The 18,897-nt window shown below is 40.8% G+C and overlaps 1 protein-coding gene across 1 annotated transcript in view; it reads left to right on the top strand.

Annotated features, from left to right (window-relative positions):
• Window positions 1–18,601, top strand: part of LOC145346525 (membrane-associated progesterone receptor component 2-like) — a 35,376-nt gene extending 16,775 nt beyond the window's left edge. The window contains exons 2-3 of the mRNA XM_080193903.1: window positions 7,948–8,103; window positions 17,279–18,601. Coding sequence (XP_080050029.1) covers window positions 7,948–8,103; window positions 17,279–17,376 — 254 coding nt within the window. The 3' untranslated portion in view covers window positions 17,377–18,601. The remainder of the gene's footprint in view (window positions 1–7,947; window positions 8,104–17,278) is intronic.
• The last annotated feature ends 296 nt before the right edge of the window (window positions 18,602–18,897 follow it).

Genomic DNA, 18,897 nt, shown 5'->3' on the forward strand with positions numbered 1-18,897 from the left:
AATGGAATGAGCCGTGGTAAATTGCAAAGGTTGGCAGGCAAAAATATAATTGAGCAATGGATCGCTGTAAAGAGGAGCTGGTTCTGGTACAGTCAATGTGGAACCAATTAAGGAAACAAAAAGGAGACCTGTTCATGAAAGCAGAGGTGAAGCATTAGATGAATATTTTGTTCCAGTAAAGGGTGTGAGGATAAACTAGCATCTAAGGACCAATTGGTTCAACTTCAGTGCTGAGGAAGCTTGTAGAAATGATAGTCGAGGGAAAATTTAACACAAGTATGGATTAATTAAGGTAGTTCTTGCTGAAGGATTCCAGCGTTTTCCTAATGATTGTCAGACTAACTGGATTGTTGCTCCCTTTTTCTCTCTCCTCTTTTCTTGGATAGCAGTGTTTTATTTATCCATTGGATTGTTCCAGAGTCCATGATTTTTTTGGAATATCACAACCAATTCGTCCACTATCTATGGATTCTACTTTTAGAACCCAAGGATGTGTTATTAAAGCTTTTTTAAAAGGCAATTTGCACTTAACTAACTTAACTTAATATTTTAGTGAGGGGACAGAGAGGGAAGAGAATGTGATTGCGTCAAGCACTTCCAAAAGCTGTTTGATAAAATGGCAGCATGGTTGACTTGTCAGCAAAATCGAAGCCCATGGAATAAAAGTGGCTGCATGGATACAACATTGATGGGTGACAAGAAACAGATTAGTGGGAAATGGTTGTTGCTTGGAATGAAGGGGTCAGTATCAGGACCTCTTTTTTTTTGTGAATTTTGGTATGCAGTTTAAAAATTTGCAAATGACAAATTTTGAAAATATTGTGAACTATGAAGAGGCTTGAGAGGCTGTAGACGGGGTTAATGGGTGGATCAGGGTAGATAAGACTTAATGCAAAAAAGTGCAAAATATTTGTTTTGGAAGGATGAAAGAAAGGCGAAGTAAGTTTAAAAGGGGGTACAGGAACAGAGGTTGGAGATTTATATCATGAAGGCATCAGAGCAGTTGAGAAAGTAGTTTAAAAGACATTCAGGATCTTTGGCTTCATAAATAGAGGTATAGTGTACAAATGCAAGGAAATTAGGATGAACGTTTATACATTGCGTATAATTCTGGGCATCACACCACAATTCAGGTAGGCTGTGAAGGATTAAGGAGGTGCAGAAAAGCTTTACAAGAATGGTTCTAAGAAGTAGTGATGTGAATTACATGGATAGATTGGAGAAGCTGGTATTATTCTCATTAGAGCACAAAAGCTTGAAAGGAGATTTGATAGAGCTGTTCTGTATCACAAGGGGTCTAAACTGTAAATAAAGAAACTATTCCAATCAGCAGTAGGGTCTAGAACCAGAACCTGATATGAAAGTGCCAGATTTAAAGTGATTGGCAAATGAACCAAAGGTGTTCTGAGGAAACATGTTATTACTTGGTATACAACTTTGATCTAGAATGCACTGTCTGAAAAGATGGTGAAGGCGAATCTGCTCATAGCTTTTAGAAGGCAATTACTTCATCAATTTTGACATTGGGTAAAGGGCAGAGGGAATGGGATTAGCTGGCTTGCTTTTGTGGAAAACTGACACTTGATGGTTCAGCCAGCCTTCTGTCTTTCTATGATTTGATGATTCAGAGCACATGAATGATGAAAATTGGGTAGAAATAAATACTGGAAAAATAAGAGTACCAATTAGCAATTGCCTGCTTTAAGTAGATCATTTTGCTATTTAGGCTATTGAAGGCAACTGCAGATCTGACCGTGGAGTATTTCAGTATCTGAGGCAAAGCGGATGATTAAAGCAAATGAGATAGATGTAACAGTTTCACACAGGAAATAAATGATTGACAACATGTGAAGTAGCACTGGGGTAAATAAATTTAATAATTATCTGAAATCTCATTAACCTGTAAGTGAAGGTAAAGGGATGTTTATTTCACTTTCAGTTTTAAAGATAGAATAAATTAAAATGCTATGAGGTCTTGATCCACAGAAAAGTTAATTTAGAATAATTGGAGGACTTGGCAAACAAAAGTGAAAAGCTTAATCAGGAATAGGAAGAAGAAGATGACAAAATATTTTTAAAGCTATTTGTCAATCTAGATTAATTAAACTGGAAAACGTAGCCTCAAAAGGGAGAGTTCATTGAATGTATTAGAGATTTGTTTCTTGGTAATGAGTTGAAGGGTTACAGATAATGGGCAGGAAAGTGGAGTTGAGGCCGAGATGAAATCAGCCATGATTGTAATGAATGGCAGAGCAGATTCAAGGGGCTAAATGGTGTATTCCTGTTCCTAATTCTTATGTTCTACTGTCATGATGCAGATAAGGAGTCAGGGCCACACATAATTCTGAGGTGAAGCAAGTTTAGAAGTAGTTGGCTAATTAAGGCAAAGTACATAAAGATAATTGTAACTCCTCATTTTAAGTCATGTTCTGTTCTTTATACAGTATTTGATTTAATAATCAAATTCTGCTGTGAGCAGTGAGCAAATGGCCATTTATCAGACTTGCACTTGCCCATGGACTTTTTGTGCGATTTACTTGGCAAATTGTCATTGTCCAAACAGTGCAGCACCCCTATAGGTTATCTGGGATCGACGTGAACAAGACAATCCGTTGCGTATTTCCTTAAACAGTCAAATTGAAAATTTGTTAATAGGCAGACTTTGAATTCTGTATTACAATAAGAGACGAGCACTACAAATTTTGTTTAAATCTTGTATTGAAAAAGTAACCACTGAAGGAATGAGACTGTATACCTATAAAAGTTAATTTTCAGTGCCGGAGAAGGTTTTTGACAATTAAGATTTCAATGTGAAATGGATCTCGGACTGGAATGGAAAAGCTCAACATTTACTGTCAGATTTAGTGTGCACCTAGCCTGCAAGGACAGGAATCCCAAGTCAATTAAGACATTTGAATGGCAGTTAAGCAGTGAGATGCTATTTTCATGCCGCTCATGGTGGGGCAGTATATCTCAGCAATTTATAGATTTTCAGATTAACTATGCATTTGCTGTCACCACAAATTGCCATCAGATTTGCATGTTAGTTATTCACTGTTATTTTCATAGCAAAATCTGGCTCAATGCCTATATTTAATTGTAGTGGTAAAATTATGAATTTTGCCACTGATAGAAATTGGCTGTGCGGTTGATAGTGAGGAAGAAATCTGTAGACTGCAGAAAGATATTACGAGACTAGTCATGTGGCCAGAAAAATCTCATGAAATTCAATCTTGAAAAATATAAGGTAAAGCATTAAGAAGGGAAAACCAAGTGAGAGAATGCACAGTAAATGCTAGAATACTGTAAAGTATAAAGAAACAGAGGGACCTTGGAATGCATGTCCACAGACCCCTAACATTGCAGGACAGGTAGATATGGTGGTCAAGAAGGCACGGTACATAGTTGTTTTAGTTGAGGGATAGGAGGTAAACAAAACACCAGTTGGATACCCTGGGCATGCCATTAGGGGAGAACTATGATTACAGTCGAGAGGAGATTTATGAAAGATTGGTACAGCTGGAGAATTTTAGCTTTTAGAAAGGGCTGGGGGTTGTGCTCTTTAGATCAGAGGGGACTGAGGAGATTTAGTTAAAGTGTACAAAATTAGGGACCTTTATAATGTTTCAAAAGAATCCAATTCCATTGGTAAAATTCCCAGGTGTTGTAATTTTAAAGTAATTGGTACTTGGATTAGAGGTTAGTGGCACAAAAATTCTTTCATGCAAAAGATTGTGGGAATCTGGAACACTCCACCCAAAAAGGTGGTAGCTACAGAAACTCTTGTTGCATTCAAAGGAACTTGGCCACATTGTTGAAGTCCCATAAACTACAAAACGAAAAAGAACTAAAAGGTGGATAGGCTGGATAGCTGTTTTTCAGCTAGCGCAGAAAGGTGGGCTAAATTGTTTTCTGTGCCATAAATTTCTATTGTTTTATAAAACTGTATGTAGTAGTTAAAATTTTAGCAAAGTGGTAAAGTATCATAGCATGACCAATTTGTAACAGGTCATTTCCATCATAAATATGAGCATAAGAATTAGTAATGAGAAAAGTTGACGTGCTGTAGGATTTCAAATTTTTTATGTTTAAAACAAAATACGTGTCTGAAGTAGATTTATTGTTAAATTGCAAATAAGCCTTTCAACAGGTTATCACGCGATGACATGTTAAAGTTTTTCATGCCATTCTGCGGCAGGCTAGACAAATCGAAGATCAATTCATTAATTGGAGAATGGTAAAATAGTAACATGGTTAATGCAGAAGAGCATTTTGAGTTATTTAAAGTCTGAAAGTACAATTGACATGATTTTAGAAGAATTATATATGCTGCACAAATCTTTTGAAATTCTTCTGAGGTAGCTAATTGAATTGCAATCATAGGCTGTCCATTGTTTGTAACTGACTTGGATTTTCAGAAGCAGGAGTCCAGCATGTAACTATTTTAAGCAATCATTAAAAGTAGATTGGTTAGATTAATTGAAAACTGAATCTATAAATAATAGGAGAAAGTGGTAAAAGCTTTAAGATAATTAACAAGCTCTGAGGGGTCCGGTTTTGTTTTAATACTGATGGTGCTGAAGGTAACATTTCACTACATTATAGCACTTAACTCCAAACATCAGTCAGCTGGCAAGGTAACTGATTGATGTTTGAGATTATTTGGATAAATGAAGTAGATCAACAAAGAAATCATTGATTTTAATTTGCATAATTTATTTTGCGGGTAAATATTAAACTCTAAATGTCCAAGAACTTTGGCAAAAGTGGAATGTAACCCAGATATGTATCAGTCCTTCTGAAAATAAAGTTGTCACTGTGAAGCTGACCCAGTTGGTTGGTGCAAATGCATTATTTTGCTTTAGCCACATGTGTACTATATGTGATTTTAAGGTCCTTCCATTGGATGATTTATCGTGTTTAGTGAGAAGTCGCCAGGATAATTCCTAAGACTTAAAACATTTATTAAAAGAAACTATGTTCAGAAGAAAACATATTATCCATATTGGTAACAATTGGTTAAAAATGGATTAATATCTCCTATTATTGAAACCTATCACAGAACTAGAACACAAGTATTTTTAAAAAATCCCTGCGAGATTCTAAAGGTTAGAATTCCACCACGCTACCTCTGACTAATCTACAGAATAGCAGCTGTGAAATAAATCATGATTAAATGTGGTGTGAAATAGTTACTTTTGGAAAAAAGGCAGTAATTATTTGATTAAGAATATGATTGAATGTGAATAAGTATAGAAAGTTAATCAGATGTGTTTTAGAGACGTTTCTTTTGTGTCCCTCTGATGTTATCTAAAAAAATCATTTTTAAAAAAGCATTTGGCTATTCATCTCCCTGAGGAAGATTTAAGTAGCTGAAAGTTTTATCTGACCTGCACTGAAATCAAAACTATTTTTCTTGGCATGTGGGTGGCACTGGCAATGCTGCAATTATTGTCCATTCTGAGTTGTTCTGAGGAGGTTTTTCTTTCATCTCTTTGAACTTTGAGATGATTCATTTTGGTAGGACAAACTTGAATGCAGATTACAGAGTCAATGGCAAGGTTCTAAGGAATGTGGAGGAACAGAGATCTTGGGGTTCGTATCCACAGATCTCTGAAGATTGCCACTCAAGTGGATAGAGCCGTGAAGAAGGCTTATAGCGTGTTAGCCTTGGGGTTTGAGTTTAAAGCCATGAGGTTATGCTGCAACTGTACCGGACGTTGGTGAGACCACGTTTGGAATATTGTGTTCAGTTCTGGTCACCTCATTATAAGAAGGATGTGGAAGCATTGGAGAGGGTGCAGAGGCGATTTACCAGGATGCTACTTGGTTTGCAGGTTAGGCCTTACAAGGAAAGGTTGAGGGAGCTGGGGCTTTTCTCTTTGGAGCGTAGGAGGATGAGAGGCGACTAAATAGAGGTTTATAAGATGATGAGAGGGATTGATAGCGTGGACGTGCAGAGTCTATTTCCTCGGGTGGATGTAGCTGTTATTAGGGGGCATAACTTTAAGGTTCACGGTGGGAGATATAGGAGGGATGTCCGAGGTAGATTCTTCGCTCAGAGAGTGGTTGGGGTGTGGAATAGACTACCTGAATAGATAGTGGAGTTGGACACTTTCAAGTGGTTATTGGATAGGCACATGGAGTACTCCAGAATTATAGGGAGGGGATAGCTTTGATCTTGGGATTGGTCATAGCTCGACACAACATTGAGGGCCAAAGGGCCTGTACAGTGCTGTTATGTTCTATGTTTAGTAGTCTTTGTGTTGATGATGATCTCGTATAGTTGTTAAGGCAGGGAATTCCAGGATGTTGACATCAGGTGACGAAAGAATGTTGCTGCATGCCCAATACAGGATAGTGTGCAACTTGGAAGAGAACTTGAAGGTGAATGGGTTCTGGCAACATTGCTACTCTTGTCTCCCTTGGCAGTGGCTGCAGATGCAATACAAGTAACTTGGTTGCTGAAATGCATCCTATAGATTGTGAATCCTGTGAACATTGTCTATGGTGGAGGAGATGGATAATGATTCTAATGGTAAGAGCACCAATCAAACACATTGCTCCATCCTGTGTAGTATTGTGCTGCTTGATTGTTTTGGTTGCACTTAACCTATTGAGTATTCCTACACCCTCCTGACTTTGGCTTTGTGGATGATGGAAGAAGATTTGAGGGCTAAGGAGATTGGCCACATATAGAGTACCCAGTTTCTAGGCATGCCCTTTGGCTGGCCCAATTTAGCTGTTGTTCAGTAACAAAGTTAGTACAACCTGCTCCATCACTGCAGAAGTTGCAAATAGAGGTGAGTGGCCTCATTTCAGTTCTTACATGAAATGTACTTGTTGAAGCAGCTGAAAATGGTTGGGCTGAGAAAGCTTCATGGAGGAATTTTTGCAACGATGACCTTGTCTGAGCTAGGTCTCTGACAAAGAATTTTGCTCATTGTATAACCAAAACACATCTAAAACATGTTGTAGCTCTGCATAGATTGAGCCTCGGAAAAGTGATCCACAAGAATGCAAGTCTCACGTATGCATGTTGGAAACTGGGCAAACTTTGCTTAAACATGTATGGGATCCTCTGAGGCCATGTGGTTTCTTCTAGCCACGGGTTTTTTTTTCATTGCATTGCTTGGATATCCTGTTCTATTTTTTGAACTCACTTGGATGTTTGCCCATATCATCAGATTTTTTTGTTTGTTGTTTTTAATAACTTGTTTTGTTTTGATGCTGAGCTTCAGTGTTGCTTCATGAGCATGCTGAACCAGCTTAGTATGTTTTATAAATTAGCACAATAGCTTGATATATTGCAGTTCTTGCCACCTATGGGAAATATGTCTGCTTCTCTCAACTGCAATCCAAAGCTAACATACATTCTTATGACTTGAGAACAATTAAATCCTTATTCTCAATCTTTTTTGTTTTTCAGGCCTTAAACCCATAAATTAATACTGATCTGCCCTTTCCCTTTTAGATTCTTTTCAATCATTGTGATGGCATGGCTTTGGCCTTTTTTCTCAATTGAAAGTGGCATTTCTACAAGGAAGTCAGTAGGCTTACCTTTCGGTGTTCTTAATTCCTATTAAATCGAGTAATAGCAAAATTAACTGATCGTTAAAATATGGAGATATTCAGGAAGGTCACCTGGGGACTGTGAAAGAGTTCGAGGAAATTTGTATTTCTGAGGAATTAAACTAAATTGACAGGCATATGAGAAAGTTTGCTTTATTTTGAAAAGAAAAAGAACATATTAAACAAAATGGCCTTTTAATATTCCTGAATAGTTTCAGGAGTCGCAACTTATGTTAAATTGCCTAGATGATTAAACATTCTTGAACTTTGTCTATCAACTACTGTTTATAGAAACTTGGAACAAAATCAAATATTAGTTATTAACTGCTAATTCAATAAGCTTCTAATCTATTTCTGAAACTTCTTTTTAAACAGATGGTCCCTATGGCATATTTGCTGGCCGGGATGCCTCTAGAGGTTTGGCTACTTTCTGTCTTGATAAAGAAGCTCTGAGGGATGAATTTGATGATCTATCTGATTTAAATGCTGTACAAATGGAAAGTGTTAGAGAATGGGAGATGCAATTTATGGGTAAGTATTCAACACCTTTCATTGGTTACATTTGACATTAGCTGTTGATGCTATAACAATGAGGAATGTATTGGGACTATTGTATAGTAAGGGTTTCATTTAGGATTCCTCTTTCCATGTTAATTGAGCTGTAACATTCTAAATTTACAGTTTGGAAGGGTTGAGAGAGGTGGTGGTGAGGTAAAGCCAAGTGTCGTAAGCAGACACTCAAACTGCCATTTTCAGGTGATGTCATGGGGAAGCCTGTAGATGAGATAGAAGGGTGCCTTAGATAGACCTTTGAGAGACACCAGCAATAGCTGCAGGAGAGCAGGAAAGAGAAGAGTAGCATTGATAATTCTTTGACGATAATTAGATGATGAAAACGGAGCCAGACAAATGGAGTCTTACCCAGCTAGACAACATTGGAGAGGTATTAAAGAAGAATGATGTGATCAACTATATCGACTGCTGCAGGTGGCAGAGAAGGATGAGGAGGGGTAGTTTGCCTCTGTCATACAAGATGTTATTTTTGACTTTGAAAGCTATTTGATCCTGTGGCAGGGTCAGAAAGCTGATCGGGGGGGGGGGAGGGATTAAGAATACTCTGCCTGACCACTGGGACAGAGAAAGCATTTGAGAGATCCTCTGCATGGCTCCTGGAAAAGAAAATCCCTCGTTTATATTTTTTTGAAATTAAACAGGTTGTTGAATGAAGGTGGTGTGGTTGACATGCTACATGGTCACCGAAGTGTGCACAAATTATATAAGTTCAAAGCCTCTCTCAGTTGAAGAAGAGATGTTGAGTTGGATGAGCTATTATTACCTAATATAAGGGAGTACAGCTAACATTAACCTAGTGTGTCGCCATTGTGAACATCATCTTATTGTCTTCTTTTGTTAACCTGATACCAAGCAGCTGTTTCCAGTAGCAAGTAGGTAGTGTTTCCTTCACAGGCCATTGGTTATAGCTATGAATTCCATACCCATCCCACTGAACATCCAACAGTCCTTCAGTTCCACCAGTAATTTTGTTTGAAGGCTAACTCTGAAAGTCTGATGCACCTAAGATAAAGGTAATGCTACTATTGTACAAAGCTTTGGTTAGATCACATCTGGAGTACAGTAAGTCCCCATTTAAAATTGTAGCTTTACCTTTAAGTGAAAGGATTTGTAGTGAATCACATTCCCCATTAAAACTAGCGTAAATGCTCTAGTTCTGTAGGACTTCCTCATCAAAAAAAATTACACCCTGTAAGTTGAAATATTTACAATTCTAGAAACTTTTAAGTTAATTTAAAAATGGAAAAAAATACTGTTTGGTAACTTTCTGCTTGCCTCTCATGCATTGCTGATCTTGCTTGTCTCAGATCCTGCTTCCCAAATCCCCTGCTTACCATAACCTGCTATCTGATCTCCAGGTAATTGTGGACATTTATCCTCACTAACCTTCTAACCTGCAGCCTTTCCCACTTCCTAACCTCCTCTCCTGCTGATGACTTTCTGACTTCCAACTTGTACTGCTCCCTAACCTGCTCACCTGCTACCAATATTCTGTCATGGGGCCTCTACCGTTCCTTGACTCTTCCTTTCACTGATCCTTGCTCTTACTAAACTTCCTGCTCTCCAGTTCACCTGCTTATTGCTTCCCTCTCCAGAAACCTCGCTGGGCAGGTTAAAGCTATTCCTCCTGCCTCTCAGCGTTCACCTCAAGAATCCTCAGTCATAGTGAGTGTTCAGGAATTGGAAAGACAGCAAGGATGAGTGAGAGAGAGTTGGGGAGTGGCAGAGGCAGTACGTCACGAGTGAGAGGGTGGGTTAGGGAGCTGGAGAAGCAACAAGTCAGAGGGTAAACAGAAGGGGAGAGGCCGCAAACCAGAGGGTTGGCAGCAAGTGAGTGGGTTAGGAAATGGGAGATGCTCTTTCCAAAGGAGTGCATGGCCCTTTGTCAAATGCACATGTAATGATTAAAACAAAATTCTTGACGCTAAACAATAATACAGACTCTGTTTAAATGCTCTGTTAACAATGAAAAATGAGGCAATGTTAAATGGGAACTCGATTATTCAGTTCTGGTCTTGGACCTCCAAATGCATATATTGATCTTAGAGGACAAACCTTAAAATAAAAGCCAGGCTGTTCAGGGAGCACATCTGCAAACAAAGGTTCTCTTGGAATCTGAAACTCTCATTTCGTACCACTGCCTTCCCTCCACCCCCCAAAAAAAAAGTTGCTAAAGATTAGGTCAACTGCATTTACAAAGCTGTGATTGATAGAGATTTGTTTGATAATTATACTAAGGGGTGTGAAACCGAGAGAGTTAATGAAATTAAAATACAGGTCGATGATGATCTAATTGAATGAATGGTGAAACAGGCCTAAGGGCTTGAAAGCTCACTTCTTTTCCTATTTAATGACTAGAATTTCTTTCTACAGATTGTTCTATGAAATTGATTTCCTAATTTTCCTTCTTGCTAGTTTGAACATTTAACTGAACAAAGAACAGTACAGCACAGGAACAGGCCCTTTGGCCCTCCAAGCCTGCGCCGCTCATGCGCCCAACTAGACCATTTGTTTGTATCCCTTTATCCCCAGTCTGTTCATGTGGCTATCTAGATAAGTCTTAAATGATCCCAATGTGTCTGCCTCAACCACATTGCTTGGCAGTGCATTCTAGGCCCCCACCACCCTCTGTGTAAAATACGTCCCCCTGACATCTGTGTTGAACTTTGTCCCCCTCACCTTGAACTTGTGACCACTTGGGTTTGTCACCTCCGACCTGGGAAAAAGCTTCCCACTGTTCACTCTATGCCTTCATAATTTTACACACCTCTATTAGGTCGCCTCTCTTCCTCTGTCTTTCCAGGGAGAACAACCCCAGTTTACCCAATCTCTCCTCATAGCTCAGACCCTCCATACCAGGCAACATCCTGGTAAACCTTTTCTGTACTCTTTCCAAAGCCTCCACGTCCTTCTGGTAGTGTGGCAACCAGAACTGATCGCTGTATTCCAAATATGGCCTAACCAATGCTCTATATAGCTGCAACATATGCCAACTTCTGTACTCTATGCCCTGTCCAATAAAGGCAAGCATGCCATATGCCGCCTTTGCCACCCTCTCCACCTGTGCTGACAGCTTTAAGGATCTGTGGACTTGCACACCCAGGTCTCTCTGTGTGTCTATACTCTTGATGGTTCTGCCATTTATTGTATAGCTCCCCTCTACATTAGATCTACCAAAATGCATCACTTCGCATTTATCTGGATTAAATTCCATCTGCCATTTCTTCGCCCAATTTTCCAGCCTGTCTATATCCTGCTGTATTCTGACAATGTTCATCACTATCTGCAACTCCAGCAATTTTCGTGTCATTTGCAGACTTACTGATCACACCAGCTACATCTTTTTCCAAATCATTTATATATATCACAAACAGCAGAGGTCCCAGTACAGAGTCCTGCGGAACACCACTAGTCACAGATCTCCAACCGGAAAAAGAACCCTCCGCTGCTATCCTCTGTCTTTTATGGCCAAGCCAGTTCTCCACCCATCTAGCTAGCTCACCTTTTATCCCTTAAGATTTAACCTTTTGCAGCAGCCTGCCATGAGGGACCTTGTCAAACGCTTTACTAAAATCCACATAGATGACATCCACGACGGCCCTTCCCTCGTCAATCGTTTTTGTCACCTCCTCAAAAAACTCAATCACATTTGTGAGGCATGACCTCCCTTGTACAAAACCATGCTGTCTATCGCTAATGAGATTATTCAGTACTAAATGTGCATATATCCTATCTCTAAGAATCTTCTCCAACAATTTCCCTACCACGAACGTCAAGCTCACCGGTCTATAATTACCCGGGTTATCCTTGCTACTCTTCTTAAATAACGGGACCACATTTGCTATCCTCCAATCCTCTGGGACCTCACCTGTGTCCAGTGAAGAGACAAAGATTTCTGTTCGAGGCCCAGCAATTTCATCTCTTGTCTCCCTGAGCAGTCTAGGATAGATGCCATCAGGCCCTGGGGATTCGTCTGTCTTAATGTTTCCGGAAAAACCTAACACTTCCTCCCTTGTAATTGAGATTTTTTCTAACAGGTCAATACATCCCTCTGAGACACTACCAGTCAACATGTCCCTCTCCTTTGTGAGTACTGATGCAAAGTACTCATTTAGGATCTCACCTACTTCCTTGGGTTCTAAGCATAATTCCCTCCTTTGTCCCTGAGAGGTCGGATTCTTTCCCTGACAACCCTCTTGTTCCTAACGTATGTATAAAATGCCTTAGGATTCTCCTTAATCAAGCCTGCCAAAGACATTTCGTGACCCCTTTTTGCCCTTCTAACTCCCTGTTTGAGTTCTTTTCTACTTTCTCTGTATTCCTCCAGTGCTCCATCTGTTTTTAGCTGCCTGGACCTTACATATGCTGCTTTTTTTTCTTTTTGATTAGACCCACGATTTCACTGGTTAGCCACAGCTGTTGAATCCTACCTTTCCTATCCTTCCTTTTTATAGGCACATGCCTGTCCTGCAGCCCTATCAACTGCTCCTTAAAAGACTTCCACATGCCAGATGTGGATTTACCCTCGAACAGCCTCTCCCAATCAACAGCCACCAAATCCTGCCTAATCCGGCTGTAGTTAGCCTTCCCCCAATTCAGCACCTTATCCGTAGGACAACACTCATCTTTTTCCATTACTATCCTAAAGTTTACAGAATTGTGGTCACTATTTGCCACATGTTCCCCTACTGAAACTTTGACCTGACCAGGCTCATTCCCCAGTCCTAGGTCCAGTATAGCCCCCTCTCTAGTTGGACTATCAACATATTGTTCCAAAGAACCTTCCTGTACACATTTTATAAATTCCTCCCTGTCCAGACCCCCAGCCCTAAGTGATTTCCAGTCTATACAAGGGAAATTAAAGTCTCCCACTGCAACAACCCTATTTTTTCTGCACCTGTCCAGAATCTCCTTGTATATCCGTTCCTCAACTTCCTGTGGGCTGTTGGGAGGCCTGCAGTATACCCCCAGTATAGCGCCCTTCCTGTTTTCTGAGCTGCACCCACAGTGACTCGTTACATGACCCTTCTAAATTGTCCACCCTCTGTACTGCTGTAATATACTTGCTAACCAGTATTGCTACTGCCCCCTCCTCTGTCTCACCTAAAATACCCTGGAATATTCAGCTGCTAGTCCTGTCCTCCTTTTAATCAAATCTCCGTCACTGCAACCATATCCAAGTTCTGTGCAAGCATTAAGGCTCTAAGTTCATCTGTCTTGCCCGTTACACTCATTGCATCGAAGCAGATGCACTCCAGACCTCCAGGCCCACTGAGGTCATCCTCCCCCAGAATGCTGTGCCTCTTAGCTAGCTTTGTCCTAGCCTCAAACCCGTCCCCAGCCTCTATGGTTATTGACCTATTGTTTTGATCCCCACCCCCCGTCACATTAGTTTAAACCCACCCGAACCACACTAGCAAAACTCCCGGCCAGGATATTCGTGCTCCTCCAGTTTAGGTGTAACCCATCCTCCTTGTACAGGTGCCATCCTCTCTTGAAGACTTTCCAGTGATTCACAGATTTGAAACCCTCCCTCCTACACCAGTCCTTTAGCCACACGTTCAGTTGTACAATCTCCCTGTTCCTAGCCTTGCTAGCCTTTCTAAAACTGCTTTCCTGAAAAGATGTGCATTTATGTACCTCCGCTTCCCTTCCCCCCCCCCACTTCCTCCTCCTCCGCTTCCCTTCCCCCCACTTCCTCCTCCTCCTCCGCTTCCCTTCCCCCCCACTTCCTCCTCCTCCTCCTCCTCCTCCTCCGCTTCCCTTCCCCCCCACTTCCTCCTCCTCCGCTTCCCTTCCCCCCACTTCTTCCTCCTCCTCCTCCTCCTCCTCCTCCTCCTCCTCCTCCTCTGCTTCCCTTCCCCCCCACTTCCTCCTCCTCCTCCCACTTCCCTCCCCCCCACTTCCTCCACCTCCTCCGCTTCCCTTCCCTTCCCCCCCACTTCCTCCTCCTCCTCCCACTTCCCTCCCCCCCCACTTCCTCCTCCTCCTCCGCTTCCCTTCCCCCCCCCCCACTTCCTCCTCCTCCTCCGCTTCCCTTCCCCCCCACTTCCTCCTCCTCCGCTTCCCTTCCCCCCACTTCTTCCTCCTCCTCCTCCTCCTCCTCCTCCTCCTCCTCCTCCTCCTCCTCCTCCTCCTCTGCTTCCCTTCCCCCCCACTTCCTCCTCCTCCTCCCACTTCCCTCCCCCCCCACTTCCTCCTCCTCCTCCCGCTTCCCTTCCCCCCCCACTTCCTCCTCCTCCTCCCGCTTCCCTTCCCCCCCCACTTCCTCCTCCTCCTCCGCTTCCCTCCCCCCCCCCACTTCCTCCTCCTCCTCCGCTTCCCTTCCCCCCCCCACTTCCTCCTCCTCCTCTGCTTCCCTTCCCCCCCACTTCCTCCTCCTCCTCCGCTTCCCTTCCCCCCCACTTCCTCCTCCTCCTCCGCTTCCCTTCCCCCCCCCACTTCCTCCTCCTCCTCCGCTTCCCTTCCCCCCCCCACTTCCTCCTCCTCCTCCGCTTCCCTTCCCCCCCACTTCCTCCTCCTCCTCCTCCTCCTCCTCCTCCTCCTCCTCCTCCTCCTCCGCTTCCCTTCCCCCCACTTCCTCCACCTCCTCCGCTTCCCTTCCCTTCCCCCCCCCACTTCCTCCTCCGCTGCCCTTCCCCCGCTCCCTTGGCCCTCTTCCCCCCTCCCCTCCTGTGTATGCCTAGAATTTGGATGTACATGCCGATGGCACAAATTTTGCAAAATTCTCTCCTGGCAAAGCAGGTTTATGACCATTTCATCAACAGATCATCGTGTTCAATTTAATCAAAGCTTGGTACACATCAGAAGGCGTTAATGTTTCAACCTTATCTTCTTCTGATTTGTATTTGTGCATAGGTTTTATGGTTCACTTATTCCCTTCATTGTTACACAGTGATTGTAGATGCTACGTGATTCTCCTAATATGCTTGAATTTGTATATTGTAGAACTTTCTCTGTGGTGTTGATCTGCAATTTCTTTGTCATTTTCGGTGCATCAAAGGCAGAAGAATTGTGTTGTGCTCCGTCTTCCCAGGAAAATTTGAGCGTAAATTATGCAAGACGGGAGAACACAGGTTTTTTGCATTTTATTTGACAAAGTAGGGCCCAATGCATTAAACATATTTCTCACTACTGAGCCATACTGTCTTTTCTACACATTATATCTTGCAGGCGACATAACCTGTTGCATGAAAAGAAAAGCTTCCACAGTTTTATTTTTAAAAATATTAGTGCCTAATGTGCATAAAGAATGATTTGTTGGCTTCAGGCTTTAATTTTGTAACTAGATTGATTATACTGATTCCCAACTTTTTTAATAAGCTCATGTATCTTAATGATCTTTCCCAGGAAATCTAGGCAGAAATAGGTGATTGCAATATCAGTTAGTTTTGTGGTTATATTAACCCTGTAGCCAGATCATGGAAATTCTTGGCTTTACTGTGTTTAATATTACTTTTGAAGCTACTGCCCTTGTGGATTAGTGCAGAACATTGATTTAGAATGGAATCCAGCAGCTGAAAATGATTAGCATACCTTATTAAAACGCTGTCATCAGTGACCTGGCTACACTGTGATGGAAGCAGAGGGAAACATAAACAGCCTAACAGAGAGGATTGGTGAGGGGTGTGTGGATTTCCAAAAGGCATTTGAAGTGTCCCATAACAAGCTTGTCAGCAAAGTTAGAACTCATGGAATAAAAGGGACAGTAGCAGCATAGATACAAAATTAGCTCGGTGACAGGAAGCAGAGTAGTGGTGAATGGTTGTTATTTGGACTATTATATTGTGAGTTCCCCATAGGGTTGGTGTTGAGCTCCTGCTTCTCTTGATAAATACCTATTCACTGGGCTTAGTTTCAAAATTTGCAGACAGCACAAAACCTGGAAGTATTACATACTGTGAAGAGGATAATGGTAAACTTCAAGCAAATACAGACAGGCTGGTGGAATACATGCGCAAATGGCAAATGAAATTTAATGCCGATAAGTGAGAAATGAATCAGTTTGGTCAGAGAAATGAAGACAGACAACATGAAGTTTACAATTATAAAGGATCTTGCAGTATAGGTGCACAGATCATTGAAAGTGACAGGGCAGCTTGAGTAAACGGTTAATAAAGCGTGCAGGATCCTGGACTTCATAAGTAGATGCATTGAGTACAAAAGCATGGATCTTATGATATTATGTATTAAATACTGGTTTGTTTTAAACTTGAGTATTATGTCCATTTCTGAGCACTGCATAGGAAGAATGTGAAGGCATTAGAGATATTGCAGAAAAGATTTGAGTGGTTCCAGGGATGAGGAAATTTGGTGGATAGATGGGGCAGTAGGAGTTATTATTCTTGGAGAAGAAAAGTTTGAGAAGATTTGATAAATGAGTTCAAAATCATGAGGGGGCTAGACAGAGCAGATAGAGAGAAACTGTTCCTTTGGTGGAAAGATCAAAGAACACAATTTACAGTGAAAGCAATAGAAAGAACTGTGATGTGAGGAGAAACTTTAACACAATGAGGTTAGAATCTGAAATACACTTTCTGAATGCTTAATTGTAAAACAGATACTAGGAGAAGATTCATTAAGAGCTTAAAAGAGAATTGGATAATCATCTGAACAGAAAAGTTGTGAGGAATCATAACTTTGGGGTAGAAATACAGGTTTAAACATGTTTACAATTCATTGTTCTTAATCTGTGTGGAGTCTATACGTTCTTCCTATATCTGCGCGCGTTTCCTCCCACAGTTCAAAAGATGTGCTGGTTAGGTGCTTGGACATCTGAATACTCCCTTAGTGTACCTCAACGAGCTCTGGAGTGTGGCAACGAGGGGATTTTCACTGTAATGGCATTGCAGTGTTAATGGAAGTCTACTTGTGACACTAATAAATAAACAAACATTTGAAAAAGGTATCTGCTGCTTTGTTGTGCATTTGGTAATTATTTACCAAATTCTGTGTTCTCCATGATTTTGCAGTAGTGCACGCAAGTGAAAATGATAAGGTTCCAAATAATATCTGTATCACCGAAAAATAAAAACTGACATACACCAGTTTCTAAATTATGATGAAACTTGAGTTAATTTACTTTAGAAGCATGATGTATTACTGAATTAAAATCTTGGCTATTTAATTGCAGAAAAATATGACTACATAGGCCGGTTGCTGAAACCATGGGATGAACCGTCAGAATACACAGATGAGGAAGACGTTAAGGAGCACTCAAAGCAGGACTAAAACTGTTCAGCAACCAAAGCAAGGGCCTTCCGTGCTGCAACCCACTTTACTCAGATTTCTGCAGCTTTCTTTTTCTTCACAAGCTACAAATGATCGAATGCAAAATATATTTTGTAAAAAGTGATGAATACCCTTGTGTGGAGATTTTAATTAAAATGTCCAGTATATGCTGCCAACATTGTTTTGCAGTTGTTGTATAAGTCAGGTACGGTTACGTCCATGTTAGCAAAAAAAAGAAACACCCAAGAGTTGATTTATCTTGGACTTTTTATTTGCTGGTGGAAGTGAGATGGGCTTTAGCCGTCTGACATCACTAATGTTTCAAGATTCTTTAAACTGGGTGTAATAGGACAAGGCTCCTTATCTAGGGATCCTTGTTTTGTGCAATTTTTTATGTACAGCAACATTAAAAACAATCACCAGTGATCTTGCTTTTACAATAAAACAGTAGGTAGTTTGCACTACTGACAGCTGGGGTTCAGAGGTGAATTTTGAATTCTCTGCACAATGCGGTTTTAAAGGCTATTTTCCCATAAAACTGCACTAAATCAGTATATAATCAAAGGAAAGAGGGGGTACTGCTAACTGATTGTGCTGGCTCAGTTTCAAAATGTTATGTGGTTTATTCCCACTGAATGTTACGCAATTATATTTCTCTGCAATGATGTAACACTGAAGTCTGGTTCCCCTCCATTTATCGAAATGTAGGTAATATTCATTGTGCCTTATTTTGATTACTTTTCTACTTCAACTTGAAATATTGTGAATCAATTTCCCCAGACCTGAGTCAATGCTGTAATAGTGTTCAAAGAAGAAAAGCAGTTATTTCCTGTAGACCTCAGTTTATCATTGCCTGTAGTATGATATTGCCATTGGTAGAGTGGAAGGAAAAGTCCACTCATGCTAATGTATATGTAGCTAGCATATCCACTGATACTGCCATATTTATGTAGTGTATAATTTAGTGTTGTCATTTTTTCCTCCTTGTTTGGAGTAGCTCTTCTACTCTGAAGAGGAGAGTACATTTATTTAGCTTGTGTGGGATAGGAAAAAAAAATTGGGATGGTAAGGCAATGTGAATTTTGTAAATATGTGTGCAATTGTTTTAATGAAAACATTCAACAACCAGACAGAACTGACTTCTTGTAGAGTATCAAATCTTGAATTGGAGCTATAGGTTATGGTGGATTGGATGGATGTTGAACAATAAACGATTGGTTATTAATCTGGTCTGATTTTGTGATTTATTTTGAAAATATCGAAAATCTTTGTTAACGGCATTGGTAACAAATTGCAAAGAAAGAGATTGAGTTACATTTGCTGAAGTATTTATCATTACCAAAGGTTACTTATATGAGAAAAGTTACAGTTTAAATATCTGTAGTCTCCCAACATTGTACTTGTAAATTTGGGTAGAGCATTGTCTTTGTGTTTAACTTACATTAAATTGTATCTACTTGTTTTGATGGATGGGAACCAATGTAATCCTAAAATGCAGACATACAGCTGAGTATCAAAATG

Source organism: Carcharhinus amblyrhynchos, chromosome 1 (genome assembly GCF_965287045.1).
Source record: "Carcharhinus amblyrhynchos chromosome 1, sCarAmb.v2.hapA, whole genome shotgun sequence".
In the NCBI taxonomy this organism is placed as follows: Eukaryota; Metazoa; Chordata; class Chondrichthyes; order Carcharhiniformes; family Carcharhinidae; genus Carcharhinus; species Carcharhinus amblyrhynchos.